This window comes from Neomonachus schauinslandi, chromosome 10, assembly GCF_002201575.2.
Source record: "Neomonachus schauinslandi chromosome 10, ASM220157v2, whole genome shotgun sequence".
Classification (NCBI taxonomy): domain Eukaryota; kingdom Metazoa; phylum Chordata; class Mammalia; order Carnivora; family Phocidae; genus Neomonachus; species Neomonachus schauinslandi.
The window spans coordinates 112,921,106-112,944,146 of record NC_058412.1 but is presented as its reverse complement, the minus strand read 5'-3'; the positions used below and the strand labels follow the sequence as shown (position 1 = coordinate 112,944,146).

Genomic DNA, 23,041 nt, shown 5'->3' with positions numbered 1-23,041 from the left:
GAAAGTGCACCCTCAAAGCCAGGGGCGCCCGTCAGACATGGCTCATTTTTACCACTGACCCCTCTGGAGTGGGCAGAACAGCAACCCCCCGCCCCGGTCCTATTCCCAGGAGCCTTCCTCCGGGACAGCGGGGCAGTTGCCTGAGCCCAGCGTGTTGCCCCGTTCCCAAACACGGAACACACCCTCCACCCTGTCGGACCGTGTACCTTTGTGCGCCGGGATGAGCAAGCGCCAGCGGGGCCTCTGACCTGGAGCCAAGGGGCCCAGGGACACAGCCCCGGCCTTAAGGGGGCCTGCCGCAACCCTTCAGGCATCTTGGGAGCCTTCTCTCCGTCATTTCGTGGCTGGGTCTGATTCCTATTTCACAATCCAGAAGCAGAAACTGTGAAAACCCCACAGCTCGTTCCACCCATCACAGTCACTTCCTCTTCCGTGAGGGACACCAGGCTTCCGCTCGCATCACAGAGTGGAGTCCCCGAGACCTCTCCGGAGCGACATTCAGACAGAGCAGGCTCCAGGCCACCACGATGCCCGCACCTGCCTCCCCACCCCGCCTGCCTCGGCCATCCCTGCTGCTGCCTCTGCTGCTGGGCCTCACAGGTGAGTGCCGCCCTCGCGGAGCACGGCGCAAGGATGCTCACCTGAGTGTGGCGGCCGACGCCCGGCTTCCCCGTTGGCAGTGGGGCGGATGGATCTCGGTTCCAGGCCTTCTTTCTTCACCGTGGCTTCCTCTTGAAGACATTTCTCTAAATGTTTTCTTTTACAACAAGGCCCTCCCAAACAAATGACCCCAGAAGGCTTATTAGTCGGAGGGCTCCCTTCCTCTCCCACTCAGGTCCAGACAGGATTAACCCCACCAGGTATTTCTCAGTGACAGGGTCTTCCCAGCCCCGCTACACTTCCCACACTCCTGTCACCCTGTGAAGCCTCCATGACCCCCTGTGGCTTGACCTGCAGGACCTGGGGCCACCCTGAGGGAGGAGATGGGGGTGCAGCATCTGACTCCTGCTGAAAACCCTAGAACCTGGGAGTCAGAGCCGCCCTAATTAAGATGGAGATGATGATAGGTAGGTAGATAGGTAGATAGATCACAAGTACTCCACATGCCATGCAGAGCGATTAGAAAACTGGTAAGTGGTACTTTGTAGATTATTAAGTCTCCCAAAATCTCAGCATTCTAAAATCATAGTCTTTTTATTATTATTATTATTATTAATTATTCTTGATTGGGAGTTAGTCCTGCCTGTCTGCTCCCTTCTCCCCAGAGCTGACCCCAAACCCCGCAGACAGGTGAATTCCCCCTTCTCCTCCCCAGCGGGTTGACATCTCAGTTGAGAGGCTGTCCAGGAAAGCGGTTAAAAGCACAGATACTTTTTGAAACAGATCTGCCAGAGTTCAAATCCAAGTTCATCATTTATACCCTATTTGGCTTAGAACAAGTTATGAATTTCTCTGTGCCTCCATTTTCTTGTCTGGAAACAGAGATTAATAATAATAATGCCTTTCTCACAGAGCAGTGGTGGGAATTGAATGAGTCAGTTAATGTATTTAAGTGCTTAGAGTGATGTCTGGTACACAGAAGTGTCTATGGAAACTCCCTGTCGAATCCTTCTAGGGTTTAGTGAATGCAAATACGAACACCTAAAAAATGGTCCTGCTGAGTCTGGCCATTACAGCACTCACTGCATGTCCTTGACAACCAATGTCTTCCTTGAAAACTCACAGCACTGATGGGGAAAGGCTTGATCCATCCTGCTTGACAGAGGAAACCACCGAAAGCAGAGGAGGGAGGGAGGGGCTTCCCCCGAACAGCAGCAGGCTTGTCTGAGCTGGAGTCGGGCCTTGAGCCCACATCAGCCTGACTCCAGGTCCACACATTCCAGGCCCTTCAGGCACAATCCTGAGTGTTTTTCAACGGCTTCCAGTTTCAGTCTCACAACAAAACCGTTAAGAGAAGTCCCCTGGGCCAGGCAGGGGACACATGGAGCTGACTTGTGTTTCCCTCCAGGTGTGGCAGGTGAGGCGGAGCTGCAGGTGATCCAGCCTGAGAAGTCAGTGTCTGTCGCAGCTGGACAGACAGCCACTCTGCACTGCAGTCTGACCTCCCTGCTCCCCCTTGGGCCGGTTGAGTGGTTCAGGGGAACAGGGCCAGCCCGGGAGTTAATCTTCAGTTTCAGAGGAGGCCACTACTCCCGAGTGACAAATGTTTCAGATACCACAAGGAGAAACAGCACGGACTTTTCCATCCGCATCAGTAACATCACCCCAGCAGACGCCGGTACCTACTACTGTGTGAAGTTCCAGAAAGGGACCCCTGATGTGGAGTTTAAGTCTGGACCAGGCACCAGGATGTTTGTACGTGGTAAGTCCAGATCCCTGAAAACCCAGCCTGGTTGTTCTAAAGACAGATTACAAGCTCCAGGCTCTCAGCCCAAGGCTCCCCCTTTGTCAGCCCTTGTGTTAAGTTGAGGATAGAAGATGCGGTAGTGAGAAATCACAGCACGGGAGCAGAGTGGAATAGAATCCCAGGGCCCCTAGCAAGAGAGTTAGAATCTTACATTTTCAAAGGCCACAAAATAGACCGGAAAGCAGAGTGAGTAAAATTACAGGCACCAGGGCCAAACGGCCTGGATTCAACTTCTAACTCTGCCATTTTCAAGCTGTGTGACTTTAGTGACTTTCTTAAATTCTCTGTGCCTCCATTTTCTCATCCGTAAGATAGGAATAATAATTGTACTCACCTCGTAGATTTGTTATGAGGAGTACAAATGTAAATGAGTTTATAAATGTAAAACACTTAGAAGAGCATCTGTAACCTAATTACTGTATTAGTGTATATTGTCACTATTCAGGATATTAAAACCAATTAGACCTAAAAACATAATCTTAAAGGCATGAAACCACAGATTCACAGAAACAAGGAATGAAAGAATTACTGAGGCAGAAAATTATAAAAATCACATTTGGGGATGTGGAATATGTAATCCTTATATTTCTCAAAATTTGCCCTTGATTCTTTAAGACCTGTATATTTTTGGATTTGGTCCTGGCTGATAAAATCATGGCTGAAGACAAAGCCCACAAGACTCTAAATAGCATCCATACAGGAAAGCGTGGGAAGCAGAGCAGTTAGTTCAGGCCTGTTCATACTGATGACTTAATGATCATGTTGTTTTCTCTGTAAAAAAATGAGTGTGGTAACTTACTCAAACAGAACAGAATAGAAACATACATCAACAGAATTTTTGAATTAAAATTTTAGTGCCTCCAGGCCACAGAAAAGCGAAGGGAACTGGTAGGCAGTCTTCTGAGACAAAGAGAAGGTCATATGATTTTCAAGAATTTAAAATAAAAAGCAAGTTGTATGAAAACCATTTGAACGAGATCAGCATGAGATGTATACAGGCAGCATTAGATGCTAGAAGACAAGGAGTGGTGCCTTCAAAATTCTTAAGGAAAATGATGTCCAACTTAAAATTCTAGACCCAGCTAATCTGTTGAATTTGTGACATCACCAAGAGCTACCTTTCAGTGTAATCTTTCTGTTTTAACCAAGATAAAAGTTAAGCAAAGAAAAGTAAGAATGGGAACCAGAAAAGGGGACTGGAGACTCCAAGATAAGAGCTGTGCAGGAGGCATAGGAATAACCACTAGGCCATTCCAGAACAGGAGGACTGAGGGCTTTAAGAGGGCATCTCAAAAAGATTGAATCACTAGAACATCAGTCTTCAAACTCATGCCTACCATTTCTAATATTATTTAAGATTATATTGAAATATTAGCCAATGCTTTCAGAAAGGAGAAAACAATAGAAAGCATACAAATTATAAAGGAAGTAGAAAAACTATCTCTCTTTGTAAATGATATGGTATCTGGAAAACTTAATGGACTCAAGGTTAAGCTATTACAAACTATAAGATACTTTAGTAATGTGGCAAGTTACAAAATCAATAAACAGAAATCAATGATACTTTAGTAATGTGGCAAGTTATAAAATCAATAAACAGAAATCAATGACCTTCATATAAGCAAACAAAAACCAGTTAGAAGATATAATGGAATAGATGACCACATACACAATAGCAAATTTAATACTTTGGGCACCTTCTATCAAAACAGTGATAGGGACTGGATTTACTTGCCCACGAAAAATCTGGGCAAACTACATGGAACAATGGCTGATAAGACATTGGACAACAGGCCACAAAGGACAGTAATCCCTGAGAGATGAGAGACAAATGACATGGAACCCAAGGTTGCCTCCAGCTTACTCTCTGAGAAAGCTTCCATGCCACCATGCAGTAGGAAAGTACTCCGATGGAGCATGGAGGCCTCCTCAAGTTGAGAAGGAGCTAGAAGTCTAAGGAGGGCAAAGTGGCTGGAGTTTTCAGAGGAGAGCACCAAAGATGAGAAAGCTACACAGAGCGAGAACTCCAAAGATCTTGAGTATTTGGCTGAGTACTGAAGAGTATGTTCATGAGGACATACATGTACGCGAGTGTATGTACATGGCCTCAAGAGAAAATATCCCTGGAGCTCACACAAGGCCAAGAACGGTGCCTGTTCCCACCAACCTGAGTAAAAAACCTCATAATTCATGGAGCATCTGGTACAGTATGCAGAAGGTTCTGCCTCAGTAAGAGGTAAAAAAGGGAGAAAAAAATTAGCCCTAGACCAAATGATGCTATGGTCCTGCATCGCAAAGCTTAAATACAACACATGAAAATATCAAACTGTTTCCAGGTAATTTAACCAGGTCCCAAAACAAGTTCAAGCATATTTATAAGATCACAAAATATCCAATACTAAACAAAGTAAAATTCACAACTTCTGGCCTGCAATAAAAAACTACCAAGCTGACAGATAGTAACTACAGTTATCGTGGTGAGCACAGAATAATATATAGAACTGTGGGATCACTGTGTTATACACCTGAAACTAATATGACACTGTATCTCAACTGTATTTCAATAAAATTTTTAAAGTTACCAAGCATGAAAGCAGGAAAACACCATTTATAATGTGAATCAACTATTTGAAACCTAACCAGAAAAGACAGATGACGGGATTAGTACACCAGGATAGTAAAGATAGTATAACTCCACTATGTGGTCAAATAGAGGAAAGATTGAATGTGTGAAGTAGAAGCATGAAAAATATTTTCAAAGATCCATGTTGAACTTTTAGAGATGAAAACTGCAATGTCTAGGATGAAAAATGTAGACTGGATGGGATTCATGGCAGGTAAGACACTGAAAAAAATTAAAGAACTTAATATACAGCAACAGAAACTATCCAAAATTATACACAAAAATGTAAAAGACTGAGAAAAGATAAACAGAGCATCAATCAGCTATGGGAAAACCTCAAGTGGCCTACTAAATATGTGTTAGAGACTCTAAAGGAAGTAGGGGACAGAAAGAGTATTTGAAGAAATAATGGTTGCATTTTTCCAAATATGATGAAAACTATGAACCTATGGATCCAAAAATCTCAGTGAACCCCAAGCACAAGAAACATGAAGAAAACTACACCAAAGTGCATCATATTCCAATTGCATAAAATCAGTAATAAAGAAAAGATCTTAAAAACAACCAGAAGGGCGCCTGGGTGGCTCAGTTGGTTAGGCGACTGCCTTCGGCTCAGGTCATGATCCTGGAGTCCCTGGATCGAGTCCTGCACCGGGCTCCCTGCTCGGCAGGGAGTCTGCTTCTCCCTCTGACCCTCCCCCCTCTCATGTGCTTGCTCTCTCTCATTCTCTCTCTCTCAAATAAATAAATAAAATCTTAAAAAAAAAAAAAAACAGGGGCGCCTGGGTGGCTCAGTTGGTTAAGCGACTGCCTTCGGCCCAGGTCATGATCCCGGAGTCCTGGGATCGAGTCCCACGTCGGGCTCCCAGCTCAGCAGGGAGCCTGCTTCTCCCTCTGGCCCTATCCCCTCTCATGCTGTTTCTCTCTGTCAAATAAATAAATAAATCTTTAAAAAAAAAAAAAGATATTAAAAAAAAAAACAACCAGAAGAAAAGGGAAATATTAGATATAAAGGAAGATAAATTTGACAGCAGATTTCCCATTGAAAAATTATGTAAGCCAAAAGATAGTGGAGAAACATCTTCAAAGCATTTTTAAATGAGATAATATAACAATCCTAAACGTTTACTCACCCAATAAGAGAGCTTTAAAATATATGACACAAAAACTCATAAAATAGTAAGGATGGAGAGACAAGTCCACAGCTATAGTTTCAGATTTCAACACTCCTCTTTCAATAACTGGTAAGACAAGTAGGCAGAACATCACTAAGTATGTAGAAGACTGAATGGCATTATAAAACAAACTGAGTTAACTGACATTTATAGAACACTTCATCCCAAAACAGCAGGATACACATTCTTTTCAAATGCAAAGGGAACACTTACCAAGATGCATCATAACCTGGGCTATAAATTGTCTCAGTAAATTTAAAATTAGTCAAGTCATACAAAATGTGTTCTTACTGGAATTATATTGATAATAACAAAATGATGTCTGGAAAAGCCCAAATATTTGGAAACAAAAGGATACACTTGTGAATAACATGTTATCAAAGAAGAAGTAAAAGGAAAATGAGAGACGATTCTAAACTGAATGAACATGAAAGCACAACATACAGAATTTGTGGATGCAGCCAAAACAGTGCTGAGGGGGAAATTTATAGCACTAAAATGCTTATATTAGGACAGAAGAGAAGTTTCAACTCAGTGATCTTAAAAATTAGAACAAGAAGAACGAGGGAAACCCAAAGCAACCAGAAGAAAGGAAAAAGTAAAGAACAGAGCAGAAATCAAAAATAGAAAATGGAAAACTAGGAGAAAACCAATAAAACCGAAAGCTGGTTCTTTGGAAAATCAGTAAAATTTATAAACTCTTAGCCACACAGTCAGTCAAGAAAAAAGAGAGAGTACACAAATTACCAATATCAAGACTGAGAGATGGGGCGCTAGGCTGGCTCAGTTGGAAGAGCATGTGACTGTTGATCTCAGGATCATGACATTAAGCCCCACCTTGGGTGTGTAGAGATTACTAAAAAAATAAATAAATAAATAAACTTAAAAAAAAAGAATGAGAGAGGTAACATCCCTATGGTTTCCACAGATACTAAAAAGATTATAAGGAAACTTTATGAAAAATGTTATACCTATAAACTCAACAACTTAGATGAAATGCACAAATTCTTCAGAAGACACGGGCTACTAAAGCTCACTCCAGAAGAAGTCAATAGCCTGATTATTTCTATATTTATTAAAGAAATTGAATTTGTAGTTTCAAAAGCCTCCCACAAACAACAGTCCAGGCCCAGATGACTTCACTGAGGAACTCTACCAAACACTGAAGAAAGAAATGCTAACAATTCTACACCAATTCTTCCAGAAAATTGGAGAGAGAGTGATGCTTCCCAATCAATCCTTAAAACCAGCATTACTGTGATACTAAAACCAAATAAAGAAAACTTGAGGCCAATACCCTCATGAACACAGAATTTTTATAAAGCTACAAAAATGATTCACTGTAGTACTGGCATCAAGATAGACAAGTAGATGGGGTGCCTAGCTAGCTCAGTCAGAAGAGCATGCAACTCTTGATCTTGGGGTCATGAGTTTGAGCCCCACATTGGGTGTAGAGATTACTAAAAATAAATAAACTTAAACAAAAGATAGACAAATAGATCAATGAAAAAGAATACATTCCAGAAACAATACCATACATATGGTCAATTGATTTCTTTAAAAAAAAAAGTGAAGGCAATTTCATGAGGAAAGAAGCCTGCAACAATAGTGGTGGATCGATTGGAAAATTAGGAAGCAAACCAGTGGAACAGAATAAAAAATCCAGAACAGTTCCTTCCACCACAAGCCAAAATTAATTCCACATGGATCAGATATTTAACTAATGAAACTGTGCAAGTATGAGAAGCAATCGTGTCTGGATTCTTTTGTAATCTGGAAATGGGGAAAACCTTCCCAACTATAATTCAAAATGCAGAAACAAAAAGAGAAAAAAATGACAATGATCATATTGTACAAAAAGAAACTTGTGTATGGAAGTGTGTGTGCACACACTATTTTGCAACTTATAATACAAAGAATCAGGGGCGCCTGGGTGGCTCAGTCGTTAAGCATCTGCCTTCGGCTCAGGTCATGATCCCAGGGTCCTGGGATCGAGCCCCGCATCGGGCTCCCTGCTCGGCAGGAAGCCTGCTTCTCCCTCTCCCACTCCTCCTGCTTGTGTTCCCTCTCTCGCTGTCTCTCTATCTGTCAGATAAATAAATAAAATCTTTAAAAAAAAAATAATACAAAGAATCACCCCTAATGTATATAGAGAACTTCTAAAATTTTACAACAAGCAACTTTATAGAATTATGGGCAATAAATATGAGAAGACAATTTATAGAAAGTGAAATAGAAATACCTCCTAAATATATAAGAGTTTGTTCAATCACCCTCACATGAAAGGATATGCCATTTAAAACTACATTGGGACACAACTTCTCACGTATCTGCTTGGCCCCAAATCCAAAAGTTTGCCAACACAGTCTGTTGGAGGAGCTATGGGAAAACTGATACTTCCATATTTTGTATGTAGAAATTCAAAATCACGTAAGTCATAAGGAAGTGGATTTGGCAATATTTAGCAAAATTACATGTTACGTATACATATATACATTACCCTGTGACCTAACAATCTTACTTCTAGAAACTTATCCCAAAGATATACTAACATAAGTGCAAGATGATTCATGGTTAGGCTCTTGATTACAACATTATGTGTCAGAATAAAAGACAAGCTGCTAAATAAATTATGGTAGAGTCCCACAATGGAGTACTATAACTTTAAAAAGGCATGAGAAGAAGTCAGCACTTTGCTTCAGCATGACCCACAGGATATCATTAAGCAAGAAGTAGAGCACACCATCTTTTATGTTAAGAAGAGTGGGAAACACAAGCATATCCATATTTGGTTATATTCTTTTAAAAGAGGAATAAAAGTGAAGAGGATCATAGGGGAAGGGAGGGAAAACTGAATGGGAAGAAATGAGAGAGGGAGACAAACCATGAGAAACTCTTGACTCTGGGAAACAAACTGAGGGTTGCGGAAAGGGAGGTGGGTGGGGGGATGGTGTAACTGGGTGATGGGCATTAAGGAAGGCCCGTGATGTGATGAGCACTGGGTGTTACATGCAACTAATGAATCATTGAACACTACATCAAAAACTAATGATGTACTATATGTCGGCTAATTGAATTTAAATAAATAAAAAATCGGAAAAAAAATTTACCTATCAGGGAAGAAGGCAACAGGGTAGAAGGGACAGGGATGAAAGTTAGACCTCTCTGACTGTCCTTTGCCTGAGGTTTTGATTCTACAAACATATGCACATTTTAAATAATTAATAAATTAAAAATTAAAAAATTCATTAATATCTAGACTATGAAATCTAAAATTTAACTAATTAATCTAACCATGTATTGATGGCTTACCCAGATAAAGAGAAATTATTTCAAGAGACTTTGAAACATAGGGTTTTAGCTTAGATTCACCAAGCAGATCTGAGACAAATACTTGAGTGCCAGGAACCCCAGTAGGGAAGGGGTGAAGTCAGACAGTTAGTGAAGGGTGTGTCATCAAGCCCACCACCACTGTGGGCAAATGGATCTTAATCAGATGAGAAACTATGGGAAATGATACAGAACATGTATCAGATGTATCCCTCTTGAAAGGAAAGAAGTTTGGGCTAATTACATACCAACTCACTCTCAGTCATTGACTGAGAGCTGTTCTCAGAGGGTGTTAGATGCCACGTATTTTCAGTGTTCCACGTGCACTGACAACCTTCCATACAAGCAACCTTCTGAAAAAGCTTTCAGGAGAAAACATGCATATACAGGCATTTGGAAGTAGTCCTGAGTACACTGGAGTGGTCAAGCTCAAGGAATCTGGGTGTGCCTTGGAGAGTGTACGTTATACATAATAATTTGTATCTATATCCCCAATGAAACGTATCCTAAGAACAACAAGAAGCATGAAGAAATCCAAAACTCTATTCAATAATTTGGTAATAATATTTGGTGTTGGTGTTTATAAGTATTATATATGTGTTGTAGGTTAAAGCAAATAAATGTGTTGATGTCCTTAGGAACTGGTATTTTCAGGATGAGAGAAAGATACAGAGCAGAAACAAAGACGTTAAGTTTAACAACTGCATTCTTTTTTCTTTTTAAAGATTTTATTTATTTATTTGAGAGAGAGCAAGAGAGCACACGTGTGCACTCAAGCAGGGGGGAGGGGTAGAGGGAGAAACAGACTCCCGGCCAAGCAAGAAGCCCGATGCAGGACTCGATCCCAGGACCCTGGGATCATGACCTGAGCTGAAGGCAGGCACTTAACCAAATGAGCCACCCAAGTGCCCTAAAAACTGCATTCTTAAAATTGGATTATAACTATCAGTATTAACCTGTTTAATTGTCTCCCTCCTTAAAAAATACTTACTTCATAGCCCTGTCTGTCGCCCAAAAAGGACCTGGAAGCAGTGACAACCTAGTAGTAATGAGCACCACTAAAACACAGATTATGGTCTCTTAATAGCACTTCCACAAAAAACAACCAGGGCTGCATAGGGCAATGACAGATTCCGGATCTTGGACAGGAAATGTGCAAAATGAGCATGGACTATTTCGTTGTGTGAAAAGCAAGGAAGCTATCAATGTTTACTGAAATTATATAAAAAAACTCAGGAACTAATTTCAAGGAGGCTCCCACTGGCTAAAGATGAGATGATTTGAGCATTAAAAAGTATAAAAATAAAAATAGATTGACATCTATCAACCCATGTTAAAAACCGTAATTTTATAATGATACAAAAATAAAAGAAACTTCATTGGTCACCTCTGGGGGCTACTAAGGCACCAACTCATTGTTCTAAAATCTAAAGGAGAGTAAGCAAAGACATTTTTACCCTGCCTTTCCTTTATGAACTGTATGTCAAAATAACCAAAAATAGTTGGAAGGAAAAAATAATTTCAACTGATACAGACAGAAGGAATAGTAACATTAGTAGTCACCATTGTATTACCCCTGGTGGAATGATGGGTGTAGACATTATTATCTACATTTGTTAAATATTTGGGCTAAAGGCTGGTAGAGAACTTCACAGTAGATAGATCAAGCTGACAACACATAAAGCCAGTAGTCAATCGTAACACCATAAAAAGAAATAGCTAGATATTACATGCCTCCTAATGTAATGCATTAGGAAGTTGTTGGCAACACCTATGAAGTATTCTTGGTGTTGATTATGAACACCATATGAAACACCATATGAAAATCATGAACCTGGTTCTAACCAACTAGATCCTTTAGATCCAGCTGCAGGCAATATAGGGGAAAGAGTATCATTTCAAATGATACAACAGGAATATATGCAAGAATATGGAAAATTCTGCAGGTTTTTCTGGCAGACTTGGGTTTTTTCAACAAATAAATATTAAGAAAAATAAGAGGAAAGGGAAACTCTTTTAGAAAAGGAGATGTAAAAGAAATAGCAAGGGGTGCCTGGCTAGCTCAGTCAGTAGAGCATTCAACTCTTGATCTCAAGGTCCTGAGTTCAAGCCCCACATTGGGCATGGAGCCTACTTAAAAAAAAAAAAAAAAGACATAGCAACAAAATGTAACATATGGATCTTGTTTACATCCTTATTCAAACAAACCAATTATAAGATGATATCTGTGAGACAAGCAGGAAAATTTGAATACTGACAAGTATTAGATAGTATTAAAAGAATTATTATTAAATTTTAAGTATGATAACAGTGGATCATAGATCACCACATCAAAAACCAATGATGTATTGTATGGTGACTAACATAACATAATAAAATTAAAAAAGAAAAAAGAAAACAGAAAAAAAAGAAATTTTAAGTACGATAATGAGATTCTGATTATGTTTAAAAATAATTTTTTTAAGAGAAGAGAGAGAGAGAGCACAAGCGGGGGACAGTGGGCAGAAGGAGAGGGAGAGAGAGAATCTTAAGCAGGCTCGGCCGAGCACGGAGCCCAACATGGGGCTCGATCTCACAACCCTGAGATCATGACCTGAGTCGAAATCAAGAGTTGGATGTTTAACCAGCTGAGTCACCCAGGCACCCCTTGATTATGTTTAAAAAATAATTCTTAATTCTTAAGTATACATGCTGAGGTAGTTGTGAATGAAATGACAGTGTCTAGTTTTGCTTTAAAATAACGCAGTGGATGGGGCACCTGGGTGGCTCAGTTGTTAAGTGTCTGACTTCAACTCAGGTCATGATCCCGAGGTCCTGGGATTGAGCCCCGCATCGGGCTCCCTGCTCCGCGGGGAGCCTGCTTCTCCCTCTCCCACTCCCCCTGCTTGTGTTCCCTCTCTCACTGTGTCTCTCTCTGTCAAATAAATAAATAAAATCTTAAAAAAAAAAAATAAAATAATGCAGTGGATGATAGAAGTATAAATGAAACATTGGTTGATAATTGTTAAAGTCCCAGGATGAGTACTTTGTATTTTTCTTTTGAGAGAGAGAGCAAGCATATGTGAGCAGCGGGGGAGGGTAAGGGTGGGGAGAAGAGAATTTTAAGCAGGTTTCACGCCCAGCATGGAGCCCAACTTAGGGCTTGATCTCATGACCCTGAGATCATGACCTGAGCCAAAATCAAGAGTTGGACACTTAACTGACTGAGCCACCCAGGCACCCATGTACTTTGTATTTTTAAGGTGTGTTATAAACGGTTTTTTTTTAACCCAAGCCTGTATACTCCCTGAAAAGTCTTTGTGCACTCCTGGGGTCTCATGTACCCTAAACTGAAGTTCACTATAGTACTTAGCAGTATCAAACGATCTGGGAGGAGTTATACCTATCTGGCAGAAAGTTTAGGGATGAATTTGTTATAGGCTCATAAAAACTAAGCAAATAAAAAGAATAAGACAACTAGGGGCACCTAGCTGGCTCAGTCGAAAGAGCATGCGACTCTTGATCTCAGGGTCATGACTTCAAGCCCCACATTGGGTGTAGAGATTACTTAAATAAATAAAAACTTTAAAAAGACAGAGAGACAATTAAAAATTGGGGGGGGAAGCTGTACAAGAAAGGAAAGAATCATGATATATTACGTGGCCCAGTTGTGAACAATGCTCCTTTGGTCATAATAATATAAATGCTGAATACTGATAAAATAAAAGATTTTGATGTGTCTATGATAAGAGGATGTAAGGAAAGGAAGTGTGAATGGCAGGTGGAGGGAGATGTGAGAGCTAAACCATCATCTTCCATAGTAGTAGATATATTCATAATATATAAAACTGAAAAAAAAAGAAATAATTGTATAAGCATCTTATTTAGAAACACAGAGAGAGGGCACCCGGGTAGCTCAGTTGGTTAAGCGTCCAACTCTTGATTTCAGCTCAGATCATGATCTCAGGGTCGTGAGATCAAACCCCGTGTCAGGCTCCGTGCTGTGTGTGGAGCCTGCTTGAGATTCTCTCTCTCCTTCTCCCTCTGCCCCTCCCTGCTCAACACAGTGAGAAATGTCCAAAGAATCAGCTATAATAGTTAAAAGTGGTTGGCCTGTAATTTTTTTTCTAGGATCTGATTTTTAGTTCTCTACCTTATATGACTTTTTGGACAATGTACTTCAGGAAGGAGGGAAGAGAGGGAGGGAAATGACAAGATCTGATCTGTATTTTAACATAATCACCAAGGTCTGTCAAGTGCACGTGGCAAGGATCAAGGAGCGGTCAGTGAGGCCAGTTGGCAAAGCTATTACAGTAAGAAGTATCATAATAAAAATTACACAGAGGAGAAAACTGGAGATGAGAGATTGAGGTGAGTCTAGCTGAGCAAACCGTAAGGGCGGGTATCACACTAGAAAGTAACTTGCCATCTTTATGTTTCTCTCTTCTCTCTCAACTTTGCCTTGACGGAAGCTAAGCCCTCTCTTCCAGAGGTTTCTGGCCCCTCCAACAGGGCCAGCCCAGGCCAGACAGTGAATCTCACCTGCACATCAACTGGCTTCTTTCCCAAAAACATACAGCTGAAATGGCTTGAAAATGATGTGGAGCTTCCGGCATTTCAGACTCTGGTCTTCCTGCCTAGAGATGCTGGATCCTACACCATCGTCAGCACGGTGCTGGTGACCCTTGACTTATCCTCACTCCACTCCCAGCTCACCTGCCAAGTGGCTCACAGTACATTGCAGAGCCCCCTCAGTAGGCACGTGAACATCTCCAAATTCCTCCAAGGTAAGGGCCCCCACCCCCCACCCAAATGGCCAACCCTTGGTGACCACCACCGGTTCCCTGTTTGGAGCACTTCACCTGCATCCTCCCATTTATTCTTCACCAAACCCCACGTAAGATGGGTACGAGGTTCCCTATCTTATCCGACCATCCTCTTCTTACGAGATGCCATCTTGCTCTCTTGTATTTGGGAAGTGGAAGCTCATTCATTCATTCAACAAGTTTATTGAGCATCTGCTATGTGGCAGTATTATTCTACGTGCTGCAGAGTCCGTGGTAAACAGACCAGACCTAGTTCTACTCCACTAAGCTCACAATCACATGAGCCCCATCAACAAGATGCAAAAACTATACAGTTCTAACTTTTTTTTAAAGATTTATTTATTTGAGAGAGAGAGAGTGCTGGGAGGAGGAGCAGAGGGAGAGGGAGAGAGAGATCCCAAGCAGACTCCCCGATGAGCATGGAGCCCAGTGCGGGGCTCAATCTCACAACCCTGAGGTCATGACCTGAGCCAAAACCAAGAGTCGGATGCTTAACCGACTGAGCCATCCAGCCGCCCCACACGCTTCTAACTTATAACATGTGCTATGAGAGAAAAGAACTGAGTATTAAAATAGATGAAAACAGGAGAAATGTAGTATACTGAGGAAATGCCTTTTTGGAGAAGTGATGTTTGAATCACGGCATGAAAGATGAAAGGGGGTCAGCCAAGGAAAAAGTGGAGTGTTCCAGGCAGAAGAAACAGTGGGTGCAAAGGCCCTATGACAGGGGTGGGGAGCGAGACATGTTTGAACAGTAGAGAGGAGGAAGAGGTCCATGTGGTTAGGGCTTAGTGAGAAGAAGGGTGCATGGAGAAGGAGGAGGCTGGAGAGAGAAGAGCAGGAACAAGACCACACAGGGCTTCAAGCCACAGCAAGGAAGTTTCTCCCTCTTGCACTGTCCACGTGAACTCTTAACACCATTGTGCAAGCCACCACGCTTTGCTGCCAGTCGTTGTATTTGAAACACACTTCTTAAACCCACCCCCGCATCAGGGGAGGGGACAATGCAGGAGGCAGTGCAAGACTACACCCCCGCCCCCCTTGATCTGACTTCATAAGGATTGAGGTCATTACTGCAGTGTTCAATATGGAAGGAAAGTAAAGGAAGGAAATCACCCTTTCTGCTCTGGAAGTCCACAGCCTGGCCTGGGCAAGGGTGTCCCCAAGGGGTCTGCACTCTCCTCAGCCACCACCTCCCAGCAACCTCAGAGGGCAGAGACCCACTCACTTCCTGCAAATGGGCACATCCTTTCCAGGGCTCCAGAGTCCCAGTGCTCCTTCTCCGTCTGCTCCAGCCAGAGTAAAGCAAAGAGAAAACCCATTAACAGCATCACAATCTCCACAACAAGCCCCCTCACGACTGGAGATAATTTGTGGTACCAAGGTAAAGAGTTTAGCTCGTCATTTTGGAAATGCCTCCCTCCCTAAGTAGTAGTCTGCCCTTGCTTAGCCAAAAGATACCACAAAAGGGTTCCAGCTTGGAAATGGAATTCTAGCCTCCACCTAGAGCATCCCAAAGAAGCTATGTGTCCCTGCTTCATGCAGATGAGGAAATCAAGGCTCAGAGAAATGAAAGGACTTGTCCAAGGTCACATGGCTCTTAAGTTTGTGAGCTGGAATTTGAACCCAGTAATACATCTCTTGGATGATCACGTCAGACCTCCCTCCTATAAGAAGTCCCCATGCAGAGATACCAGAGCAAGGCAGAGTCCCCCTTCCCCAGGGAAGGTGCTTTGGTCATGGTCAGCTAAGAGATGGGCATTGTACTGCTCTCTGCACTCTCTCCAAACCCCTGGCTCCTCCTCTTTCCCCATACCAATGAAGAGACACTCCATCAACCCAATCATCCAAGCCAGAGACCTGTTTTACCCAACCCATCACCAAGTTCTACCAAATTCACTTCTCACATCTCTCTGACCCCATCCATTTCTTTCTACTGTCACTGACCAGGTTCATCCCCAAGTTCAAGGCAACCTGGACACCACAGCCCCCTTCTCTCATATCCACCATTACCCTCAACAGTGCAGCCCCCAAATCCCCAGCACTCAAAGACATTTTATAAAGGAAGCCAAGTCTTGTCCCTCCTTTCCTTAAAACCGTTCGGTGGCTCACCACTCCTCTTACAAAAATAAAACAAAATAAAATCCTTATCAGGGCGTTCAACAGCAATCCTCAAACATTTTTATTCATATACCCCTGAGGTAATTGTGAAGAACTATGTAGTGCCTCATATATTTTAAAGTTAACATCCAGAATTGTTCATCACAGACTTAAATAGTTGCACGGGCCAGAACCCCTGGGATATTACAAATGTTACATCTCTCTGAAATGTTCAACGGAAAAATAAAGCCATACTGATTTGATTTCCACCATCATCCATTACAACAGACATAAACAAGCTCTTTAATAATCAGAAATTTTATAATATTCCTTTTTCCTCCTAAATTTGTATTTCCATTCTAATTCCTGGGGAGAACTTTATCCTACTGTAAATATATTTTATATTTGAAAGTCCTTATTGACATCATCACACATATCATAGAGAACTCTGAGAAAACAGAGGACTACCATAAATACATACGTATTGAATTTTATATATAACAAATTACATATAACTTATTATATATAATATTCATTATATATATAAATTAAAATTTTAAAACTTTTTCTTATTACCATAGGCTCTAAGTGTTAAAAAATTCTTTTGGATTGAATTACACAAGTGATCAAAACTATCTAAATATCCAACAAATTCTGATAAACAGTTATTAAAATAACCATTAAAATGTTATCAGAGGGCGCCTGGGTGGCTCAGTTGGTTAAGCGACTGCCTTCGGCTCAGGTCATGATCCTGGAGTCCCTGGATCGAGTCCCGCATCGGGCTCCCTGCTCGGCAGGGAGTCTGCTTCTCCCTCTGACCCTCTTCCCTCTCATGCTCTCTCTCATTCTCGCTCTCAAATAAATAAATAAAATCTTTAAAAAAAAAATGTTATCAGAAATGCAGTTCAGTGAGCTAGATGGGGGAGATTATGATGCTTTGATTAAAGTAGGCTTTCCGGCCAGCAGGATTTTTGAACTGTCCTTTTATTTTGTGTCCCAGAGTCTTTACACCAAGGGCACTGCACCATAGCTAGATTCAGGACGTGTGGGAGGAAGGCCTTCCCTCTGTAATGTTGGGAGAAGGCCTGAGGAACAGGAGACAGGAGTAGGCATTCTCAGGCAGATCAATTTCAGGAAAGAATCATATGATTCAGAAATGAATTTTATTAAACAACCAATGTATGGACTCCTTAGGATGTCGTTATGTGCTCTCAGGGGTAAGTATAGCACCAGTAAACGCAGACAGTCTTTATGGTCACTGGTCATCTTGCCCATGCTCCCCTTCACTCACTCTGATCATCTTTCTGTCCTTGGACACACTAGGCTTCACCACAGGGCCTCTGCCCATGCCCTACCCTCTGCCTGAGATGCACTTTCCCACACCTACCCTTGCCCAGAGCCTTCCTTCCTCTGGCCCTCCACCAGCCCCTTTGGCCTAATGTTCCAGTTACCAAGACTGCATAACAGATTTTCCCCAAACATATTCCAGTGCTCTAAACTTACTCCAGATCTCCCAAATTATGATGCTCACATATTCTGTAGGGCAGGAATTTGGAGAGGGCCTGGCAGGGATGGCCTATCTCTGCCCCATGATGTCTGGGACCTCACCTGAATGACTCCACAGCTGAGATTATCACAAAGCTGCCTCACTAACACATCTGGCCATCGGTGCTGGCTATGGGCTACGGGCTTCAGTTCTTCTTGGCATCGGCCTCTCCTGATCATCTTTCCATGCGGGCTGGTTAGAGCATCCTTGTAGTTTGATGGCTGTGTTCCAAAAGTGAATGTCACAAGAGTCCCAAGGGGAAGTCACATCAACTTTGATGACCAACCCTTGGAAGTTACAGTGTCACCTCTGCTATACTCTCTTCATCAGGCAGTCACAAAGTCCCACCCAGCTTCTAGGGCAGAAGTAGACTCCCCTTCCGGTGGGGAGTGGCAAGGTTCCGGAAGATAGCTGGGAATTTGCTGTGGCCATTTTTGGAAAATACAATTTGCCACACGTAGTTAACTCCTATTCATTTTTCATACTTCTGCTGAAAGGTCACTTCTTCCAGAAACTCTTCCCTAACCTGCCCCACCGCCAGACCAGGTCAGGTGCCCCCGTGTAGGTTCTCAGAACCCCTCCGAGGCTCACGTGACTGCTTTTCTTCTTCCCTGTTCTCCCCACTGGAGCAGGAGCTCTGTGTGTGTCTGTCTTGCTTACTGCTATATCTCAGGAACCAAGGGCAGTGCCTAGAAAGGTAAGGATGCTCCTTGAGCTTCTTTTGCTTGAGGGAAGGAAGGAACAAAGGAAGGGCTCTTGTTTCAGTTATACCCACAGTGACTGTTTCGGCCCACCGGGTCCCTAGCCTCCAGTTGGCCATCCTCACCTGCCACGTGCAAAGGTTCTACCCTGAAGTCATACAAATCACCTGGCTGGAGGTGAACAGACGCTTTAAGGCCTGTGAGGCTCCCACCCCCACCAAGAACCCGGACGGCATATTCAACCAAGACAGTCATATCCTGGTTTACACCTCAGAGGACAAAGAGCTGTTCACCTGCAAAGTGCGGCAAGAGGCCCAGCCACCGATCCAGGCCCACGTGCGGCTGAGTGAGTCCAGAGACCAGCCAGCGTGTTTGGGTGAGTAGGGGTGGAATAACCCAGCAGTTAAAGGTTCCGACCTGGACACAGACAGGCCAGGTTCACATGCTGGCTCTGCCATGTTTGTCATGTGTGACCTTGAAGAAGTCACTTCACCTTTCGATACCTCAGTTCCTTCATCTATAAAATGGGACAGCAGTTAGAGCAACCTCCGCAGAGTGTGCTGCCTTAGGGACCAAAGAGCTGTAAGCACCGCTTTCGTCACACAGCGGGATCCTGACCGCACAGCCACAGCATTGGCTCTTCCAGTGACTAGGTTCATACGAATTATCGTCCCCCATTTCAACCCACCCTCTCAAAAGCCATTCAGATTCAACAACTACTGAGTGCCTATTAGGTATTCTGTTTGGTGTTCTCCTTTGATACAGGAACATTCTTTTTTTTTTTTTTTTAAAGATTTTATTTATTTATTTGAGAGAGAGAGAATGAGAGAGAGCACACGAGAGGGGAGAGGGTCAGAGGGAGAAGCAGACTCCCTGCCGAGCAGGGAGCCCGATGCGGGACTAGATCCCGGGACTCGATCCCAGGACTCCAGGATCATGACCTGAGCCGAAGGCAGTCGCTTAACCAACGGAGCCACCCAGGCGCCCGATACAGGAACATTCTAAGGTATACGTTATCATCCCCATTTTAAAGACTAGGAAACTGAGGCTTAGAGAGCTGAGGGGATTCCCTCCCAGTCCAAGGTGTAGTCTTGGTACCTGAGTCAGGGGTGAGGCTGGGCCTGCCTAGGGGTTGAATGGTGGGAGCCAGAAGCCACGTTCACCCTAGTATCTTTCCAGATGCCAGGGCGTCCAGCTCCCTCTCTGGGACCCTCATCCTGCTTGGCTGGAAGCTGTTTCCCTTGACTGCACTTTGCATCATCTATGTCCTCAAGAGGAGATTCCCTTCCAAGTAAGGGGGACCTCAGATAGGGGTTGGGCTTCCCCGGGGCCGGGAGACTCCAGGCCAACGGGGGCACTGTAAGGAGAAGCCACACAGCACTCCCATTTCTTTCTCTCTCTTTTTTTTTTTAAGATTTTATTTATTTATTTGACAGAGAGAGCACAAGTAGGGGGAGTGGGAGAGGGAGAAGCAGGCTCCCGATGCGGGGCTCGAACCCAGGACCCTGGGATCATGACTCGAGCCGAAAGCAGCTGCCTAACCGAGCCACCCAGGCGCCCCATCAGCACTCCCATTTCACACTGACCTTGAAGGCATGTGGAATCCAGAGCGTCCCTATAAGAGCCACACCCCAATCCCTTCAACCTTCCCCTCTACCCCTCACAGCTCCAGTCTGAAGGTGCACAGAGATGCAGGCTCCCCTGCTCCGGGCAGGGGAAGCATTGAAGGAGGGAGAGTTGATATGGAGACAACACTCCTGAGGTGGTCTGTGAGGAGAAGTCTGAGAACAAGGGCTTCGCCCCAGCTCCCTGCTTCCCCTGCAGGTCACAGGTGCCACAAGGCCCTCCTCAGGAACACAGGGCCCTCAGTCCCCTCCTGTTTTATTTAGGAGGACTGATCCAGGAGAGGCACTGGCCATGAAGTCTGCAACCACTACCAAAGCTTCTCCTGCCTCACCAGCCTTCTGAGACCGTCCTGCGCTGGCTGTCCCTCGCTGTCTCCTGCAGGCCCCAGAGAAAGTGAGAGCCTGGACCGGGAGGGTCAGGAGTGAGAGGGAGGCTCTCACAACCTATGAAGGAAAGAAGCTTCTCTGGGGATTCTGGGCATGAAGTTCATGACCCTGAGCAAGAAACCCAGCAGAGGCAAAACAAGCTCCTACCCAGGAAGAAACACAAACCTGCAATTCTGAAGGCCCCTCCCCGACTCCTCGAGGAAAGCCCATGGTGGGCACACAAACTGGCGTGAAATCTTTACAGCTCCATCATTAAAATGGGATTAAAAGAAACAATTATGGCCAATAAACGTATGAAGAGATGTCCAATCTCATTAGTAATCAGGAAAAGCCAAAGCAAAACCATTTTCTCCCTATTCCAGGAGAAAAAAATAAAGAAGCAACTGGCTCCTTCTTATGTTGCTGATACGTATGTAAATCGGCACAACTACTTTGGAAAACAGTTTGGAAAATTTGAACTTGGACATTTGCATTCTCGATAACCTGCTATTTCCGCCTTTGAGTTATATACATACCCTAAAGAAACTCTTCACCTGTGCTCCAGAAGATGAATATTCAAGTATATACATGGTAGCATGGTTTCAAATTAGAAAAACCTGAGAGAACCATCCAAATGCACATCCACAGGATGACGGGCAAATAATGTAGTACAATCCCAGAATGGAATGTTATACAGCAATAAAAATGAATGAACTATAGCTACACACAATAATATGGATAAATCTTAGCAAAAAAATATTAGGAGTGAGTACGCCCCAAAAGATTTCATACAGCATGATACTATGTTTATAAAGCTAAAAACATCTAACAAATGGTTTTTAGGGATACATATAAAAATGATAAACCCATATTTTTTCCAAAAGGATGAACCCAAGATTTTAAATAGTAGTTACCTGAGGTTGGGGGCAGGGAAAAGGATGAAAAGGGTGGGTATGTATAGGTAGATGGAAGTTAATATCAGGATTCTAGCTTCCATGCTGGGTGGTGGCTTCATGAATGTTTATATCATTATAAATTAAAAATAGAAAAACAATAGAAGATTGATAAATAGGTATGTCAATAGATAGGTAGAAGACAGGCAGGTTATTGGAAAGAAAGAAGGGAGGGAGGGAGGGAAGATGGATGGATGGATGGATGGATGAATGGATAAGTAGATTAATAAATGAGGGTCATTAATGGATCAATGATAAGGGTGTGATGAAGCAAGAATGATGATAGGTACAATTCTACGTACTTAAGATCCAAAGGAAAAATAAATAGAAGGACAATACCTAAAGAACCCCAAGTTCCCTTCCTATTATGACATTTACAAATCCACATTAGGAGGAAAGCATAGTTGATGGGTGTCACCACTGGTCCAGCACTTCGCAAGCAGTATCTTATTTCATCCTCATACCAATCCCACAAGGTGGGCACCATTCCCCACTTTGCGGTGAGGAACCTGAAGGAACCTACCCAGTGTTACTCAGATAACAAGTGGTGAAACCAAAAAATCCAGATTCAAACCCAGCTCTGCTCATTGCTTTCCAGGGAGCCACACTGCCTACTGTCTGTGGACAGATGGGGAGACTTTGACTCGTCCTCATTCTACTGCTTCCCAATATCCCGGGCCTGCTGTTCTACACGAAAGCCCACCCTGTGCCTCTGAGTGGGGAGCAGAAGGGAAGAACAACACGTGCACTTTTCCAGTCGTGGAGTAGATCTAGGATTCGTCCTGAGCCCCAAAATAGCCCTGATAAAGATCTGGGGGAGGTAGTGTAGGCCAAGTTCTGGAGAAAGGCTCTCTGTAGAAGGATAAATATGCCCAGTGGAAACAGGCGTCCTACTGTGTTTGTTTCACTGTGGCCTTGAACCTTTGTAGACACAAAGACGGAGGTGCTGAGCCCAACCTCCATTCCGCCCTCAGACATGAATCTCCTCTTCAACATTTTCTACTCCCAGTAGAGCGGCTTACACTTCAACATCCCTATCCCCGGCCTCCCATGCTGGGAGCCTTGGGATGCCCTGGCCTCCCCCCACACACACCTCCCCCCAGAAGTAGGGCCAGGAGAAGGATGAGGCCAGCAAAGTGCCTAGGGAGCAAAATTTAGAGAGACACTCTCTCTGGGTTGAGCAAGGACAGCAAGGACTTGCCACGTCATATTCTGTGTCCTAGATGCCCTAGGTGTCCAAGTCCCATGACTTCTGCTCCCTCCTGTTCATCTTCATGGTTGCTCAGACCCTGATCGGCATGTACCTCGATCACACTAATAGCCTCCTCACAATTTGCACTCTGGAGTTCACTAATCCATACACTACACAGACCTCAGAATGGTCTTTTCCAAACATTTGCCCAACACTTC

At 43.4% G+C, this 23,041-nt stretch overlaps 1 protein-coding gene and 1 long non-coding RNA gene across 2 annotated transcripts; both read left to right on the top strand.

Moving 5' to 3' along the window:
- Positions 1 to 482: 482 nt before the first annotated feature.
- Positions 483 to 19,026, top strand: LOC110579645 (signal-regulatory protein beta-1-like; the record flags this gene model as incomplete). Its single annotated transcript, XM_021689307.1, has 4 exons — positions 483 to 600; positions 2,009 to 2,362; positions 13,987 to 14,301; positions 18,962 to 19,026. Coding segments are annotated over exons 1-4 (807 nt in total), but the record flags the coding sequence as incomplete, so codon positions are not given.
- Position 19,027: 1 nt separating this feature from the next.
- LOC110579464 lies at positions 19,028 to 20,771 on the top strand. The gene is made up of 3 exons (XR_002480262.1): positions 19,028 to 19,063; positions 19,867 to 19,978; positions 20,577 to 20,771. It is a non-coding gene; the product is annotated as an uncharacterized LOC110579464 (long non-coding RNA).
- Positions 20,772 to 23,041: the final 2,270 nt, after the last annotated feature.